General features: G+C 44.4%; 1 protein-coding gene across 2 annotated transcripts in view; it reads right to left on the bottom strand.

Moving 5' to 3' along the window:
* MBNL2 (muscleblind like splicing regulator 2) overlaps window positions 1–19,323 on the bottom strand; it is a 152,569-nt gene that overhangs the window by 14,708 nt on the left and 118,538 nt on the right. The window contains exons 6-7 of one of the 2 annotated variants that reach the window (XM_080917209.1): window positions 17,721–17,874; window positions 9,641–9,735 (exon numbers count right to left, since the gene is read on the bottom strand). In XM_080917209.1, the coding sequence (XP_080773335.1) occupies window positions 9,641–9,735; window positions 17,721–17,874 (249 nt within the window). The remainder of the gene's footprint in view (window positions 1–9,640; window positions 9,736–17,720; window positions 17,875–19,323) is intronic. The other variant, XM_080917208.1, reaches the window with a different exon arrangement.

Here is a 19,323-nt window from a genome sequence, read left to right as displayed (position 1 = left end):
ATCTTGTTTAACAAATAAATGTCTGCAGCTCAACTTTGAGGACACTTCTCACGTGGCTCCTGAAAATGTTTCAGAAGCAGGAACTTTCTAGATCATACTTAACAAACTGAGATAAACTTTCAACAAGCGACTCAAAATTCCCCGTCTAGGGGCAGGGCACATAATGGACTTCTTCTATGCCTTCTTAGGTCTCCCTTTCCAAACCTCTGTCCCATGTTTCAGAAGAGCCCAGAAAAGCACACAAGTAATAGAGATTTCTTCAAGTAACACCCCCTGTCCTGAACCCACGGAACTAAGCTGTTTTGGTGGGACTGATGGAACAGGCATGGCCTAACACCAGAAGAACACGTGTAGGAAAACAAAAGGTCAAGTTCAACTTCTCGGGTATCTTTTCTTACTCACAAACCCTCCCGAGCTCCCAGGAGGAAGCAAAGTTCCATATTTCAAAGCAGCTTATAGCTAGCAACTCGGTGCAAACCATGTTTGCTGGAGCAAATGAGGCCTAACTAAATGCAGTGTTAGGAGACTGAGTTCCTCATTCATGTATAACCGGTGCAAGTCAGTCCAATACTCCTGGGTTTTATTATAAAATGGAGGTTTAGAAGTTTAGAGAAGTTTGAAATCTGGCTTTGCCTCTTAGCAGTATAACCTTGGGCATGTTCCCCAACATCTCTAATGGTCTCTCCACGGATGTTTCTGTTTTCAGAGAGATAATTCACATCAAACGCTGTGCATGATGTTTGGCACACGAGAAGTGCTTCAAGCTGGTGGGTGGCTTGAGCGAGATCTGTGCTGTCCCTGTGCTCTATCATCCTCGGGGTCCTTCCGAGGTCGTTAAATGCACTTTCTCGGGGAAGGCAGCTGGCAAAATGGAGAAAAGACCACTCTGATCAGGATCTAGGCTTGCATACTTGGCTAATTTATGGGAGCAGGCAGGGCAAGGTGCTAAGCTGAGAGGTTCCAGCTCCTGTTACAATTTATGATTTAACTTGTATCACACAAATATGCTATTCTAGAGTTGGGGAGAGAGCTCAGTGGGAAAAGTGCTTGCCGCATGAACAAGGGGACTCCAGTTTGGATTCCAGCATGCATGTAAAAGAACCGGCTTTGATTACAGCCCCAGTGCTGGGAAGGGGAGGGTAAGGACGAGGGGGGTAAGGAGGACTCCTGGTGCTTGCTGACCAGCCAGTCTAATTAAAAGTGAGCTCCGGGTTCAATGGCAGGCATAGTATTTAAAAAAAGAATAAAGTTTAGAAGAGTGATTTGGATAGGTATATATCCAGGTTTGACCTCTGGCCTAAACATGCATGTGTACCTATATACACACATACAGACATGAACACGAGAGTGCGTGCGCATGCCTCCCCCCACCCTTTGTTTTCTACAGGCGTGGCACGATTGTGGTAATTTGCTCTTTGGACTTACTGACTTACATCTGAATGATTTAACTGTAACTGTTCTTCACCTGACGCACCAATGAGTGGAGGGTACCGAGTGACATCCTACAGTGATAAATTTAATGATACCGCTTTTAGAAATACCCCAAGGAGAGCAGGGGCGAGCAGCCATACTTGATACAGCCATCTTACCCACATGCGCTCTGCAGGTCCGAGTACTACGGAGCGAAGACTAACAGACCGGGAGTCACAGAGCATCGGACACGATGCTTAAGCGTGACGGGTGCAACGGCTGCGGCAGCTTCTAGTTCTTCATAAACCCTTGTCAGAAAATACCAGTCATCTAATGTGCTCTATCGCAATTCAAAGTAAAAGTGCGAAGGTGGACACCGGGGCAGACGGCCTCTCGAATCCTGTCGGTAATTACTCATCACCCGGGCCCAGGGTTTCTTCTTCCCCTCAGTCCTTATCCTAGGGCCTTACTGATAGAGACACCACGTGATGGCTCAGCCCCTCGCGGCTCCCATGTAATCTCCATGGACACAGTTTCCTGCTTCCTGGGACTTCAGTATTCCACTTCCTTTTCCATGAGTGACCACAGCATTTCCTGTTTCATGCTTCTACCCTGTCACCCAACAGGACCAAACCAAGCTTTTTAAAGCTTACCTGAGATAAACTGTTGTTACCCTATTTAGACCTGTAACTGTAGCATCTTTTAAACAGTGTATTCCGTGTGTGCGCGTGTGCGTGTGTGGTGTGTGCGCACGCGCACGTGTGCATGTCTCTCTCTGTGTGCGTGTGCGCGTGCATGTGTGTTTGTGTGTGTGTGTCTCTCTGTGTCTCTGGGTGTGTGTGTGTGTGTATGTGAATACACATGTGGGGCCCAAATGTTGCTATCTGGTGTCTTTCTTAACCATTCTCCGCCTTATTTCTCTGAGGTAAACTCTCACAGGGCTTGGAGTTCAAAGGTTCTATTAGACCAGAGAAGCAGTGAGATCCAAGATTACACCTGTCTCTGTGGGGGTTCCAGATCTGTGCTGCCACACCCAGCTTTTTACACAGGATGCTGGAAATCTAAAGCCAGGTTTTAGTATTTGTGTAACAAGCAGTTTCTTGAGTGAGCCCGTCCGTAGTCCCTTCACCCTGGGCTTTGAGTTGTTGCCTCGCTAAGGTTGGAGCTTGCTTGAGTATCTGACTAGCCCAGCTGACAGTGAGTCCCTGAGATCTCCCTGCCCCCGCCTGTCCAGGGCTGGGACTACAGAGTTCTGCATCTACCTTTTCCCTGAGCTCTGGAAGAAGGAGTTCAGGTGCTTGGACAGCAAATGTCCTGTTGACGAAGCCACCTCCGGAGCCCCTTGCCTTAACCCTTTGCATATTTTCCAGGTTGACCTGCACCTTGCCATCTCCCAGCCCCCCACCTCCACCCCCCATCCTCCGATCCTGCAGAGATATGTCCCCGGCTACTTTAGGTCTAGAATCTTACCTTGGACCTTATTTCCCATGCAGTGATATTTACATGGGGGGGGGGATCGTGTTCTTAGGATGTGTTCTGATGATTTCATATCTCCTAACTGAGCCACTGACCCCTAATTACCTCTAGCCTCCCTCCCACCTGTAACTGGAATAGACTGAAACTTATGTGATCCTGGAAGTTACTGCCTCTTCTATTTTGAGAAAAAGCAGCTGCAGTTTCTTGGGACCAGCTCCTCCCACAGCGCACACGCACTGGCTACTTCTCCAGCACTCGGTCCAAGAAGGCATCCAGATTTGGGTGCAGAAAGGAGTATAAACATTTACTCTGTTTGGAGTAGCTGCTATGAAGCCCTTCCCATCACTGAGCCCCTGGCTGAGTTCAGGCATGGCGGCTAGTCTGCCCTGCCTCGAAAACCTCTGGGTGGGAATAACACACAAGATGAACTACACACCCATGCAACTCCGAGCCAGCAGCCTGGAATTAGAGCGGCGGAGATCGGCTTTACTAACACCTACGAAAGCTAAAGTACTCTGGGGAATACGACTTTTTCAATTCAGAAACAATCCCCACCCAAAGTCTTGTCTATACTCAAGAGTGTGTGGGATTTGAAGCTCTAAGTAGGACAGTGTACCAGGCACCTCAGGACTCTCCTCACAGGCTAGCTGCTCAGAACCAGACCTGCTAGGTGCTATGAACAAAAAGTGAGTCCAAGACTCTCATTATGAGGTGTGAATTATCTGAGAAAAATGAAACTTAACTGGATCACAGTGCTTACATAACTTACTTCCCCTAAAGAGTCTGTAGGTACTCCCGTTAATCAAGTCTTGCTTCGCTGCAGGTGCCCTGACAGCAGCTACCTCTGGGGCCAGGGAAGGAAAGGCCTGTTCTCTCTGGATTTTCTGAGAGATCTCTTATGCATACATGCGTGTGTGTGTACAGGCGTACAATGTGCATGTGTTAATGCTAGCGTGTGTATGTCCTGATGCACGTATGTGGCAATCACGACTTTTGGGAATCAATCCTCCCCTTCCCTGAGTTCTGGGATTCAGACTCAGGTATTCAGGCTTGGGTAGCAAATGATGTCGACCTGTTGAGTCATCTCACCAGCTGATTTCCTGATCTCTTAAAGAAAAAAAAAAAAAAAAAAAAAACAAAACAAACACATACACACAAACTAACAAACCGACCAATCACAATTCGGTCCGTCTCCCTGGCTCCTCGTTCATCCAATTCAACCTAAGCCCCGCAGTTTACGTTCACCCTTGAAAACATTTCCCTAGACTCCTCCACTCTGGCAGTGAGATTCGGTCACCAAGGGCCTCAAACTAAGTGTACAAGCAAAATACTTAGTAGCTTAACCAGTGAAAGCTGGAAACGGGGGTGGGGTGGGAGGTGTGTGGGGAGCTCTACCCAGAATGCACTGGGTACTGATGATTCTGTACCCAGCATGCAATGCAATGGTTTGTGGTCTTAGCCTTTTTTTTTTTTTTTTTTTTTTTTTTTGGAGAACATTACTCTGGGACCCAGAGCTTTTTTGTCCTCAGCTCTCAGGGATGGGCGAAAGAACTGTTGTTTGGCAGTTTGCCCCTCTGCATGGGGGCTGGTCACTCTGCTGCGTAATTCAGGAGTGAGAACGGACAAAAGACTACCCCTCCCACGCCGGGCCCTGCAGAACCGAGCTTCTTTCTTGTGAGACAAACACCGGCCCTAAAATGGGTCAAGTGATACATAGTGGAAATACTGAAGGCCTCCTACATTTGTCTGAATATAGTCCCAGCAGATGGCACTGAATCATAGAAATGCTTCAAGGCTGCGCTGTGATAGGGGTGGAGCAAACACCCTTCCCTCGGTGGCTTTGGGTTATGTCCACAGTGGCAACGGCCGTGAGTAAGGTGAGATGGGGTTTCCTTAAAAGTAGCTCTCAGAGAGGCCGGATAAAACACAATAGGTGATTCTGGTTATAGGCAATTATTGCTGTTTTTCTGGTAGGATATTACTAAGGTTCAGAATGTCAGATGTTGATGCACCTATATCTGGCGTGTCTGAAAAATGAAATTCTCTAGCTTATCAGATATTTCAATAAAAAAGATGGGGGTGGTGAGATGGTTTGGAGGGTAAAGGCACTGGGTGCAGAGACTGATGTCCTGGGTTCAACCCCTAGATCCTAGATAGTAGAAGGAGAGAACCAACTCCTGCAATTTGTCTTTTGGGCTCCACATACATGCTCATGGGAATGCTCACATGCCCTAAATAAATACATGTAACCAGAAAATATAATATATACATGACATACATATTATCAACTAATTTTCAGCAAACTTTTCTTAAGGCCAAATATCTGTTAAGCGGGCTTCATCTCAGGAGGAGTCACAGAGGTGTGATGAAGTGTGAAGGCCATGACCATGCATTGGCATGTTTTGGAGACATGATTAAGTGTGCACACTGTGATGGAAACATCACGTGACTTGGGTTTCCCAGAGATTCCTAATATTTAGACTAATTGTTTTTTCTCCCAGACATCCCTCAAACCAGAATGAACTGGATTATCCTTTTCTATCCTCAGAACTACAATGCAGAGACAGTGGAATCTCTTCACAGTTGAGGGGAGTCTGTGCACCCCCGTGAGGCTCTAGGCTTCGGTAATTCTCTGTAACAACATCCTGGGGTAGGCACACTGTATGCATATGACCACTGAAGTGACCTAACCACTGCTCTGGAAGGAACTCAGAGCCTAAGAAATTACTTCCTGTGGTCACCTTTCATGCCTTCCCACATTTCTTCTGTCATAGCGTGAAGGTGTGTCTCTGGCTTTAGGTCACTCTCCTATGTAACATGCGAAGGCGAGGCTAAGCAGGCTCTGGCTAGCTGCCGCTCTGGTTCAGGATCTTGTTAAAATGTTTCAAGTCTCTGCAGACTCTGCCACCTCAAATCCAACTGTCTAGCCTTCTTAGCTTCTGTTCCCAAGAGGGTTGTGCCTGAGATCCCTAAAGTGGACAGCAGGGGGCAGACATTAAGGCTAATACCGGACTGCAGCCAGATATACTGAGGTCACACTGACCAATCAGATCACTGGTTCTTGTCCAATTTAAGCTCTGCGTCTCTCCTCTCCCCTCCCCCTCTGCAGGACCTGTGTGCGAACGTGTAAAATACATTTGATTTTGAAAATCTAAAACCCTAAAAAAAAAAAAAAGGTAGCACAGTTCTGTAACCATTTAGGGTTCAGGACTTTTAACCCACATCTTTTATTGGATAAAATGTCTATGAGGAAAGAACTAGGTAACCCCCACACCGAGATTTTCATCCTGCATCCCACAGTTCCACACGTTCTAGTCCTGTGCCTAGGCCGGAACCGAGTCACTTGCCTATCATTTCACTTTTTATAATTTTTTTTTCTGAAGATGCAGGCCTTCAAGCCCACACAAGAAAAGTGCCCTCACACCCAGCTTACTCAGACTGCTAGCTAATTCTTAGATTTATTCTTTAGAAATTATAGCTAATGCTCTCAGGTTATAGCGTTACCTAACCCTAGTGAGGTCTACAGTATAATTTCTAAACAATAGCTTCCTCTTCCCTAAAGGACTTGAGTTTACGGCCACCCCTGCCTAATAGTTACGTTGTGAGATATGACTTTTGGATATTCATTATTATATTGAGGGCAGTGAACCACAGACAGAAAAGCAAGAGCTCTGCAGCCAAACTGCCTGCCGCAGACCCCACCAGGCCATTTCTGAGCCCTGCCCTTCAGTTAACGCAGGTGTTGTTTCAGTTTACTATCTATAAAATGAGAAAGATGAACATTTACCAATCTCATAAAACCACAGTGAGGATCCAAAAGCCCCTCTCTCTCCCTCCCTCTCTCTCTCTCTCTCTCTCTCTCTCTCTCTCTCTCTCTCTCTCATACACACACACTATGTGATAGAGTCAAGCTATGTAAAATGAGAAAACATTTACAATCATACATGCTACAGAGTAAGTGGTTTATATTATTATTATTATGTATAATTTAATATGTTGGGATTAAAAGCTATTAATTGAATCAGAAAATTGCTCAATAAATTTGCTTGTTATATTTTTGTTTACTATGTATTTTTAGAACTAAGCAGGTATTTCTTTAAAAAAATAAATAAAAATACAAGAATGTATTTACATTGTCTTTCTCAAACTGCTAGTCTAAGGTTGAGAGACTTTTCCCGGGCATCTAGGCTGAAGCTATCTATGGTTACTGGCGGTGTCTTCCCTGGGCTGGTGTAAACAGCTCAGGGTGGTGGCTGGCCCTGAGAGTTCCGGTGTGCCCTCTTTCTCCTTCGAATCTCTTGCATCTGACTAGGAGTGCCTATGAAGTTTTCGGTATTCCAAGCGGCAATCTGAATTGGCCTAAACATGGCTGAAACACACCTGCGTTTTGTGCCAAGTATGCAGATGGCTCTTGAAGGACAAGAGCAGGCTGCCTGTCACTCAGTGAGCTCCGCCCTCCGCGGCCCCGCCTCCACTTCCTCCTTCCTAAGCTTCACATCCGCAAAGCTCTCCCAAACCTCCAGGCTCCTGAGTTTTTATGGACGATAACCTATCTTTTCACAGTCATTAGCCACCTCTGAGTTTCCTGTTCTTAGGTGCTTAGAGCTCTTTGGTAGTCACTTGGCTCTTCAGAGTTCACTGAGACAGGTATCAAATATCAGATCCGAAAGCTTGCACTGCAGTGATCCGCTTTTCCGTGCCGTCTCCCCACGCGTAAGCAGACCTTCACGGGAACTGACACCCCATTTCTCTTCACCATCAGTGTGCCACACCGGGGCAACAACTGTCTTAACAAATCACAAAACTCAGAAGGAATCTAGGATTGGGGCAGACGTTCATGTACCCCTCTAGTTTCCCTCTAGTTAGAGTAAATCGAAGTCAAACTTGTTAGTTCACACCCTGAAGGGGCGCGGCTAGGCTTCTGGCTGGTCAGTATGCTCCCTTGCACACCTAGGTGAGCCTCTCTATGCTTTTACGCGTCAGTGCTTTCTACAAACAGCACCTTAGGGTCACTAGGCACTTATTACTTGTGGCTGCATGCCCAAGTGGACACACACACAGGGACTACCCGTTAGTTCCAAAGCATTTCTTTATCTTGCCCCTCTCCCTTTTTAGGAAAGAAGTCTGCGGATCAGAGACGCCCAGTCTGTCACAAATGTGGAATTTTACAGTCGCAGGCACTCCTATAGGATAACGGAAACACGTTTCCCTAGGAAGGGGATTTTTCCTAACAAAATGGATCAACCTCACAGAAACCTGGTTTTGAGAGGCAGGGCTTAGACTCACAAAGCAGGCATCCAGATGCTCTACACCAGTTGAGTGGAAAAGGCTTTGAACTTACTTAGAATGGTGCAGAATCTCTTTCCTGTCTTCCATCCCTGTTTAAAAGCACGGAATGTATCAACCAACTAACTAACAAACATTATCAGGTCTTCCCAGGTGAGGAGTTTATTTTCTGCTCTTTGTGATACTGGTTTGGAAGTCAAACTGGTGTTCCTTGGAGGCCAAGCTGGCACTTGTGAAGAATTGTGTCTGTAGTCCACTAGCCTTGAGCTCCACTTCCCACAAGTCTGCTTTACCAGGACACAGTAGGGGGTGGCATTTAGTCCTGCCCTCCAGTGTAGCCACAGCTCTCCTTTAGAGCAATCCCAGAGCCCTGGGGTCACTGACACTCACAGGTTCACACTGGGGGGTGAGCCTGTCCCTCAGGCTAGCAGGCTGAAGCATCTGGCAACACCCAGGCACAACCTCCCCCAGTGCTTAACTTACCATTTCACCTATTCAGCCCCGCCCCCCAGTCTCAGCCCATGCTTTTTTTTTTTTTTTTTTTTTTTTTTTTTTTTTTTTTTTTTTTTTTTAAAATCCTCTCGTTTAACACTTTGTCAGCATGGGGTTGAGTTTAATTAAAACAAAACACAAAATGAAAAAAAAAAGAAACGAACAAACAATCCCCCCCAAATTACTCTACAAAGGGAGGGCCTCCATGTGGAGGTGTTTTCCTCAGTGAGATGAGACAATAGCCCATTGTCTTACACTTGTCCCTCATGGCCAGCAAGCAGGGGTGTAAACTGGCTAGGCTGGGTCAGGGACACAGTCAGCTTGTGAACACAGTGCAGAAAATAGCCCACTGGCTCTCCCCTATGAGAGGTATCCCAGGCCCATTGGCACATGCATTAAGCCAACATAGTAACCGTTCAAGCCAGCTGTGGGGAGCTCAGCACACGGGTAGCACACTGCTGTCTTAGGGCGGCGTGGCTCTTACACTGGGTCTGAGCAGATCTTCAGGGCATACTGAGTCAACACCTGTGACTAAGGTCCGCATGCGTGAGAATTATTTGGACCTCAAATTTGACATTTAGGCTATGGAGAATCCCCGTTTTTTTTTTTTTTTTTCTCCCGCCACAGAATGAGCCAAATCAAAGCGGAACTGGTTTGGGGAGCGTCCACAGGCATAGTTCTACGTTCAACCCTGTACTAGAGGGGACTTCAGCCTGTCAGGTTAATCACACAATATTAGGTACGGAAACAAACAATGCAACACAAAACATGGCTACATCATTATTTGCAGTAAATGTTAACTCTAAATAAGTGCAACCTGTCCGCAAATGCTGGCTACAAACTAATTAAAAAATAAAATTTGATGGATAAACACGAAAAAAAAAATTCTCACCGAGAATTTTTTTTTTTTTTTTTAATTATCGGCACTCATTTAGAGTTCGGGATTTGTGAAAGAAAAGCTTTAAAAGGAGCAAACCTGATTGGCTGTGGCTGTTGCTGCGAAGGGGACACTTGTTGCAGGAGTTGTTGCTGCAGAGACAGTGGCGGACGTAGCGCTGTGCATCATGGGTACTTTCAGGAGGGGAACCATGGGAGCAATGAACAGGAGGGTGCAGCATTATGGTAATAGAAGTGTATTTGGCATGGTGAATATCAGAGCAGCAAGCCATCACGGGTTAACCAGCAGATGGCATGCGATCACAGAGCAAAGCAAGAAAGCATGGGAGAGAAATAAAAAGGGAAAATAGCTTATTACAAATACAATTAAAGGAAGTCTTCAAACACAATCAGTGATTCCCAGAAAGGCCAAAGCGCATCGCTTTGATCGATGTATTTACGATTTTTTTTTTCCAACAACAGAGCCATTCCCAATTCAGAGGATGACATCGTGACTATGACTGCTTCCCCAAACATGATAGTTAATATCCAATCAAAACATTATAGGCAATATCCAATGAACCAAGTAGACTAATCATAAATTCCAAAACACCACAGGCTCTGCAGGCCTTATTTAGAATAAGATGAACTTTGGAATCATAAAAAATATTTTTTTCTCTTAAATTTGGAAGCACATCTATAAAGTGGAATTTTGGTGGACCCATGTTTTACTTCGGTCACTCTACAGTGGAGCAAAAGAAATGGCCTTGGTGTGAACTCTAGAGCAGTTACTGTGAAGTAACCAGATCCATTCTGCCAATGTTTACTTTCTGAACTCGAAAGTGAAATGGATCAGCTGTCCTGAACACAGACTTGTGTGCCAAGGCCCTGAATGCGAGAGAAGACTCCACTGTTGAAATTTCCCATCTAAGGGAATGTGGAGGCACAAAAATAGACAAAACAAAACAAAACCAAAGCCATCACCAATACGTCTGCCCTCTAAAATGATAAGCAAGCAGGGTAGTTCAGACACTTGGTTTCAAAATACAAACAAGTATAATTTTTTTAAAAAATAAATAAATACTTCTGGGAAACTCTGATAACTCTAACACACAGCAAAGAGGAGATAAAGGCACACCACTATGAAACTTTAAAACATTGATGAAATTAGCCTTTGCTTGCCTCATGCTAAACCAGATAAAACTATAAAGAGAAACAGCACAAATCATTTAAAAAAAAAACAAACAAACAAAAAAAAAAAAAAGCACACTTGCACTTGTGGCCTTACATCTCGGTTGTGATCATTCTAGCATTAAGAGGTCACATTAAAAACCATCACTCTCTTAAATACACAAGCATAGCTTTACACGTTAACTCTAAAGCCATTAAACCTTCAGATCTACTTCCTAAAGCATTCTCTACTGTCTCTGAAATAAATGTCAAACGGTGAAGGCATTGCACATCATATAAAAGACAAATAAAAAAAGGTTGAAACCTACCAATACTGGTAGCGGGTGTCATGCACAAAACTGACCCTGAAGTCATGCAATGGGGGAGGGGAAGGTGAATAAAAGGGAGAGAAACAGGTTAGCGGTTTAGAGTTAACATTCAGAGTGACATTGAAGCACAGGGTGGTTAGTTTACACAGTCCTTAGGGCCGTTCACATTGTCAGTACAGCAGATAGATCCAACTTACTTAAAAGCCAGTAAGATTCCAAGCCCCACTCTCTGAGCACTCTCTCCTCTCTACTCTAGGTAGACATGATCCTAAGGAGGACGGCATGTGGTGATACATCCGTGTCCTTCTCTGAAGACCTCAAAGGATTTTACACACATTGATCAAGTTAACCCAGTCAGGTGGAGAGCAGGCATTTTACAGATGAAAAAATCTGAGGCACAGTAACTCCTCCAAGGTTGTGTTTGCAGTGTGAGCCAAGGGCAAGGCCAGAGATAAGAGTTCCATGCTAAATCCAGGCCAGAGCTGAGGTCCGCTAGAGTGAGGTACACTCTGCAGTGAGCTCTGTGCATGGCATTGAGTCTGTTTAGTGATGAGATGTGTGTTGTGTTGATAGCATTGTGAAAAGAAGGACAGTGAATTGAGATTTCACATCCTCTAAATCAAAGCCCTGACAGGTAGGGTAGGGGACTCTTAAGCAACAACTTGGGTACTAAGAATTGGAATGGAAGCTTTTGAACAGAATTGCTACATAGGTCTGGAATCTATTGTGGCTAGAGACTATGTGACAAAGGTCAGAGTGAAGGCTAAGGACCATATAAGCAATCGTGGACATCCGGGACCACAGTAGGACCCTGGTGAGATATTTTGATCATGCCTTGTTCAAGAAGGCTTTGAGGGGATGGAAGAGTTAGGGAGTCTTGGATTGGTGTTGGGGTTAGTGGGTGGAAGAGGGACGGCCAACTTCTGTGCTTCTTCAGGAAGAACTGTGTTATCTGTGGATGGTCTTGATGATGTACATTTGTCACGGAATTCTGACTGAGCAGCGATGCAAGTCAGAAGGGCGGGAAGGATGTGTTGGAAGCTCTCAGGGGTTGTCTGCCACTGGCTGTGTTCCTCAGAATGTAAACGAAGGCAATATAAGGGTTCCTGGAAACTCGGGGTCATGAAGGTATCAGAGTGGTCATTTTAACCAAATGTGTGTGCATCTGCTGAAGGTTTCAGGACTACGTGCTGAGATGTTAGACATGAATCTGGAAACGAAATATCTTTAGTCACGTTCATAAGGACTTCTTGTCTGACTACATTTTGACCAGGCTGACATCACTGATTTAGGAAAAGGCTATCCAAGCGGGCTACTGCTGGCTTTTCTTTCTTTCTTTTAAACTGGAGATGTGGCAGTACATCCAACTCCGCACACACATCGAGACACACATACACACATATGTTCACATGTAGCTTGCATGATCCCTTCCTCCATCCCCATCTTTATTCTCACAAACATCTAGAAAGTTCCCTACACCACACTTTGATTTCCTGGCTCCCATCTGTCCCTCAGTCCTTCAATCCTCTTCTAACTGGTTTATTCTTGCTCTATTATAACTTCTTCCAGTCTCCAGGACATTCTGCACTTGCCTACACTTTGCATTCTGCACTAAGCCACTTTTTGTGAATTCGTTGATGTGTGCGCGCGTGCGCTCGTGCACTCGCAGACACACACACATACACACACACACACACACACACACACACACACACACAGGCACGCATGCACACACTTCCATAAAAGTTTGTGCTGAATTCTCTCTATATGTGTGCTGGAGTTTTTAGAGCCTGTCCTGGGTCCTTTTTGTTTGTTTATTTAGTTTTTCTCTTCTGCTCTGTGGATCTTTTATGAGTGTTTCAACTCAAACCTCGCAATGGGACTTCCACGTTTTGTGCCCTGCCAGGAAGTCTCTACCTAACCGTTCTTCAGGCCTCCCCAGCTGGGTTCCACAAGGGTCTCCAATGAAATACGCTAAGCTGTGCTCTTCTTTCCTGCTTTGTCTCCTGGAAAAACGTGACGGATATCATCACCCGTTAGATGCTCCAGCTTCAACTGTTTCGTGATGCCACTGTTTCCTCAGGCTAGTCCGAGGTCCACCCCCGCCCCTACCGCTGAGCCAGCACTGGCCTTTTTCTGAGCAGCCCAGGACCTGTCTGTCTGACCTTCCTGCTCCTCTCTACTCCAGGATCCACTCTGCTGGCAGTGTCACTCCCCTTCTGGGAAGGTTTTGCTGCGTTGAGGATGGAGGTTCTTCTAGCCCAGGCCCTGACTACCTCCTCACCGCATCCGTCCTCCCTGATACCAAGGTCCATCTGGACAGGCCTTCGCTGCTTTCAAGTGAATACATCATATTTTCAATTGAATTTTGGGCTCCCCCGTCCCTGATCTAGAATACTCCTTAGCCACTTCTCTCTTCTCTCAGGTGTCAAAGTATGAGTCATTTCTTCAGAAAATCGTCTTGTCTTAATTTCCCCCATCTTCCTCCCCCTGTCCCCGCCCCTGGTCACCTAAGTCAGTTCCTGTTTACATTTCTTTTTGATTATTTGAGCTCTTTGCCTTTTCATTCACACTACTCTAAATTTCAATAACCTACTTATGTGAGTTTTTAGCATCTTTCTCATTCTGCTGTGGAATCAAAGAGGCAGAGATCCCATTTTATTAGGGCACCTCAGAGTACCCCTGTGTGGGAGTCAGTGTTCTGGCCCACTGTAAAAAGCACTGGGGGAAATGTATTTTCTGAAAGTTACTAAAGGGTCTAGTTTGTAAAATATTCCACCTTAGAATTAACTGTGTCAGGCTTCAAAGCCACTTCGGGGAAAAAAACATCCCCTTTTATTCTTCCTGTGCTCTGTAGTGAAGAGGCTTACACTTGGGAATATACAAGGGGTGTGAACCGTCAGAAACTGCAGCCACAGAGGGCAGCGTGTCACTCTGGCTTGCGTCCTGGAGTGGGAAGTACCCGACTATGCTATTTCATTGGCCCCTTTCTCTGCCGGCTAAGAGAGATTTGAACATGGGACATATGCATCTCTGGACACGTGGATGGCTCTCTTAATGCCAGATCCTGGCTCTGCTCTCTGCATTGAAAGCCTTGTCTGTCCCCACTTTTACCTTGTTCTGTCCTCGGCTCTTCACACAGATCCTGTGAGTAATGGGAATCCTGTTAGTACAGGGAATGGTGCTCTCTTCCCCAGACCTAGTCTCCTCATACCTGTCCAGGATGTTCTTCCCCTACCGCTAAAATCTTGCCTACCCTTAAAGTCATTAGCAAGTTCCCTGGCTTTGGAAAATCTCCCTGCTCTGTATGGTTTGTGCTAGCATCTGCATCTGCTGAAGAGGAACACCTAGCCTCTCACCCCTCCAACCTCAGTTCAACCCTCTGCCTCGTCCTTCATACCATGGACTCTGGTTTTTACCCAGCTCTGGGCCCCCTTTACAGTTTTATTGTGTGTCTGCAACCCAGACTATATAACGCATGCTCAAGGAATGCTTGTGGAACTGAACAGAGCCCATACGCTTTGAATTTAGGCAGGTCGTTTCCACTGAAGGTGAACAAACCTTTCACAAGTGTGTGAGAAACTTTATGTAACATGTATGGTTTCTCATTACTCAGAAATGTCTGGCCTAGAACCTTCCACATGCACTTCTAATGTCATGAAAGGTCTTACGGAAGAACTCCGTGCTGTGATTCTGACCAGCAGGCCTTTCACCAGGATACCGATGCCTCAGCATCTCAAACACGGACTTCCTTCCTCCACTGCACAGATACTTCATCTCAAGCTCCTGTGAGCCAGAACTATCTGGGTAATCCTTAGTTGTGCATGCCGTCCTGTAGTGTAAACACAGCCTCAGCTTTTCCATCTGCAAAAGGCAAATAACTTTTCGCCACTGACAAAGCTGTGACGCCTCGAAGAACAATGGCAGTGTGTGCAGGAACACTTAGAGTGATTCAGAGCAAACTTGTCACAGAGATGCCCAAAGATGTTTATCACACGGCTGTTTCTGAGAACACGTGTGATTTCCCAACTTCCTACCTTAGCAAGGGAGATGGATAAAGTTCTTTATTAAAACAATTCCTATAATTTTTTTAAAGGAAAAAAGAAACAAAAGAGGAAAAATCTTACCCACAGTGGTTGTGGAGAACAACTCCATACCCTGTGTCTTACATTGAAATTTTAAAGCCTAGAGGCAGATTTCCTAAGGTCCAAATTCACACTGTGTCAATGGGAGGATTTTAAATCATATGTAAGTTTTGCTATGCATGGCCTTCCACTGTAAGTAACCATCCAAGAAGACACATACCGAAAAAAATGCTTTTGATCCGCATGTACAAAAACTGCTTATGTAAAACATAACAGAAAGATTTAAAAAATGTTCATTGAAAATAATGGGTTGAACCATCTGCTAAACATCACCACAAGGTGATCAGCAGAGTTTGAAAACAACCAGAGCAAATGATAATTATTGCTGTCAATTTTTAATATAAAGTTGGAAATATGGTTTATAAGAGCAAACAAACAAGAGAGCATACCACAGTAGTGGAGATCTTCCTGTGTATTAAATTGTGAGGGCTTATGCTGAATTTACATTAATATTATTTTCTATCACTTCAGAGAAGTGTAGTGGCTTTCTTTCAAGTTCAAATACCACTCCAGTACACAAAATCCACATGGTTACCCACTGTGATCTTTATAGCATAGAGCAAATATGCTATAAACACTGGTAATTCATAAAACTAGCCAGGCTATAGTCCACCTTTTGGCTTCCAAAGGCTACAGAAAGTTGCCAGTACACTTGAGCTGTTCCTCGGGAATCCACCAGAGGGAGAAAGACACAGCCCAGGTCAAAGGGACTATCTATTATTCCCATCCACAGCAGAGGCCTATTGCTTAAGCTAGGCTATTCACCCTTGCTTAGCAAATACTGAAGGCATCTTTACAGAATCTTAAAGTGGGGACGCTTCTGATGGATTTTCCAGCCAGTGCATTCTAGAGTGAGGTATTCCACGTGCTGTAAAGGGCCTCCCTGGGGGCTCCCAGGAGACAGTAAAGTCTGTCTTACACGCTCTTCAGAAACAGGCCTGTCTTTCATAGTTCTCATTCCATAATTTTCTCTCTCTCTCTCTCTTAAAGTATATAATGGTCACAAGGTCTACAATGAGACACTTGTAGTAACTGCACAAGATTCTCAGGGTGAGCTGACCCTCTGGTAACTGTCATTTCAGGTGCATTATAATCACAGACACGGCTAAGCCAGGGCAGTGAGGAATTACGCCGTTAATTAAGGTTGCAATGGTGTAAGATATGAAAGTGTTTTAATACAGATTCGGAACTCCCATACTTTCTGACAGTGCATTTTTTTATTAATATAAACATAGTTTATGGATTACTAATTCATTTAAAATACTAATTCGCATAGGTCATCATCCGTTTGTAGTTTGTATACAAAGACTGTTACTGGATTGAACACTAGCTAACTTCAACCCTAATGCTCACAGGCTATGGGCTCTTAGGTTCATATCTATCTGATCACACAGATTAATGACAGTATCTCCTTTCTGAGTTGGGACAAAGACTGTGGGCTTGGAAAAAAACCCAGGGAATATTCTTTCCAACAAGGTTTAAGTCACCTGTTTCTAACAGAGACTAAAAGATAAAGTTGGTCAAATGAAGAAGACCATGTTTGTGAAGGTGTGTGTGTGTGTGGGGGGGGTGGTGAGTGTGCATGTGGCTGTGTCTGCAGAAATATGGTGGTGGGGGTGGGTGGGGGGGAGCTAGAACCGGACAGTGTTACATTGTTTTTCTTCACCTGAAATGGATTGCTCGCCAGTTCAGAAACAAAGAAGCCCACTTTAGTTTGCAGTCTGTAGACTCCACGTGGGGGCCGGTGGGGGTGGTGTAATGTTCTGTAAATGGCCTGCCGCTCCTGTCGGCTCTGCCACCTTGGAAAGTCACTTTCTCACTATCGTGGGGGCCTCAGTTTTCTCATTTGTAAAACAGTCCTCTGGATGAGGAATTCATGAAGACCCCTTTGCCCCATGAGACCCTGTGGTTAACAGATGGTCTCCAGTGAGTGGTAGGCTGAGGGATGCTAGCCCCTCCACTTGTCACTCATTGGCTCAGAGACGGAGGGCAAGCACCCCAGATAGCTGTGAACTTGGTGAGAGCAGAGAAGGGTGAAGAGAGAGATAGAATGCATATAAAATTACGAGTAGAAGATCGCTTTCATATGAGTAGCTTTAGACTTTTTAGTGCTCTGAATAGAAGCAGGGGAAAAAACGGTTAGTATTTACTGGAATTTATATTTTTAGGTCATTGAGTGTTAAGGACAAATTTCAATTTATTTCATAAATAAATAAATAAATAAATAAATATATATATATAAAATCTTGCTTACATAAACTGTTTCTCAGGGCTTTCGTAAACAGAAGAGACCCAAAGCTCTAACTTGCTCCCTGTCTCTCAAACTAAATCCCACCAAACACCTGGCTTTAGAATGCTAGCTTCCTTTAGCTATCAGTGGTCAACAGGCCTAGGTAGCCAGGGCTGTGGTGGGCCAGGCTGTATTTGCACCTTCTAAATGCAAACTAGATGCCACCAAACAGCTTAAAGAAATGAGAAGAAAGCACATGACCGGAAGGACACAGGACATACAGACGTGGAGAGTAAAGGCACGTACCTGTGGGAATGAACGCCGTGTGCTGCTGCAGCTGGGTACTGCTCAGAGCCTGCTGGTAGTGCAAGACGCTGGGGTTGAAGACCGTACTGGCTCCGTTGCTTTTTTCAAGTGCTTGTCTCTTTGGTAAAGGGTGGAGAGCACCAGGAGGGAAGGCCTGCAAGGGAAGAATTCGATAAGATGTATCCAACTTAAAGCGAGCCAGCCTTCCATGACCACAGAGTCATCAATTGCAACATTCTTTTTTTTCCTTTGCTTTCTTTCTTTAAAAAAATGACAGCTAAGGAGATGCCTCTGCCATGCACCGTAATTTAAACAGCGGCAATGTTGAATGAGTGCGAATCTGTTAATCGGGAGCGGAAGCATGAATTCTGTAACCCAAAAAACAGTAGCATCTCAACTAAGGAAAAGAAAAACTATCAAGCAACAACAATGGAAAAAAATGGCTTCAGCTTTTTTTTTTCTTTTATGTTTTAAACAGGTTAAACTATACTAAAGGGGAGAAAGTAGCATTTGCGTTATTATTAATATCTATTCTTTAACTGAATGGCAGTTTCTTGAGTTCAAAGGTTGATAAGAACCACAATGAGCATTTTTTTTTTTTTCTGAGCCACATAATTTAGATTTGCTTTACTCTTTTGGAAAAGGTATTACAATTTTGTTAGATTTAATATTTATCTCCCAGATTACATATGCAAATGAGATGACTAAACACCTTATCGAATCCCTCCACTTTAAAACTAATAGTAATGATTGGCTGCAACCAGTATTTTACATACAAATCTCAGCTGGTTCTCTGAAAAGCTACATGCAAAGCGAAAGGTGAAAGGTCAAAGTACCAGGTCTACAGTTGCTTCGAGAGGTCGCTTCAGTGCTTTGGCAGTCGACTGAGTCTTTTAATAACAGGCAGCGAGCACATGATGGCAGTGGGCCAATGGGATTCAAGCGAATTAACATACAGGTAAACAGCAAGCAGAGGTGCATCATGGGAACGGCATTGCATTGTGGATAGGTGAGAAGGAAAAAAATATTCTGAATGCAATATACAACGTACAAAACACTAGGCATGCACAACAACAAAAATGTTCTCTAAAGAAATGAATATTACACCTTAAATTAGTATCGAAGCAAAAAATGCATCTACTATACCTTAGTTAAAAGCACATAAGAGAGTAAAATATAGATGTTTGAAATTCAGGAAAGTTAATTAAAACAGCAGCTTGCATACACACCATAAGCACTTTTTTTTTTATATTGCTTCGGGGGAAGGGGGGATGCAAAACTTTTAAGGACCGTAGGGCTAAAGAACATCTGATAAGTTAGTTCCGATATAAAGTAATGAAATCAAGAACATCCCAATTTGAAAAAAAAAAAAAAAAGTCCAATCGGCTGTTTTGATTCAGATTAACCTAACAAAATGAAGTGGCAAACTGAGACAAAAAAAAAAAAAAAAAAAAAAAATTCAGGCAAAAAATATTCAAACACAAGGTTATTTACGCAAAACGGTTTGGGTCGTTATTTTTTGGCTGAATCACACGGGAAATTGCCTCAGTTTCTGTCTTCATCCTGCTAGGGTGGGTCTCAGCATGTGGGCAAACGTCCCAGA

The sequence above is a fragment of the Micromys minutus genome (genome assembly GCF_963924665.1).
Source record: "Micromys minutus genome assembly, chromosome: 5".
Classification (NCBI taxonomy): domain Eukaryota; kingdom Metazoa; phylum Chordata; class Mammalia; order Rodentia; family Muridae; genus Micromys; species Micromys minutus.
The sequence above is the reverse complement of the archived record's forward strand: the minus strand, read 5'-3'. Positions and strand labels throughout refer to the sequence as shown.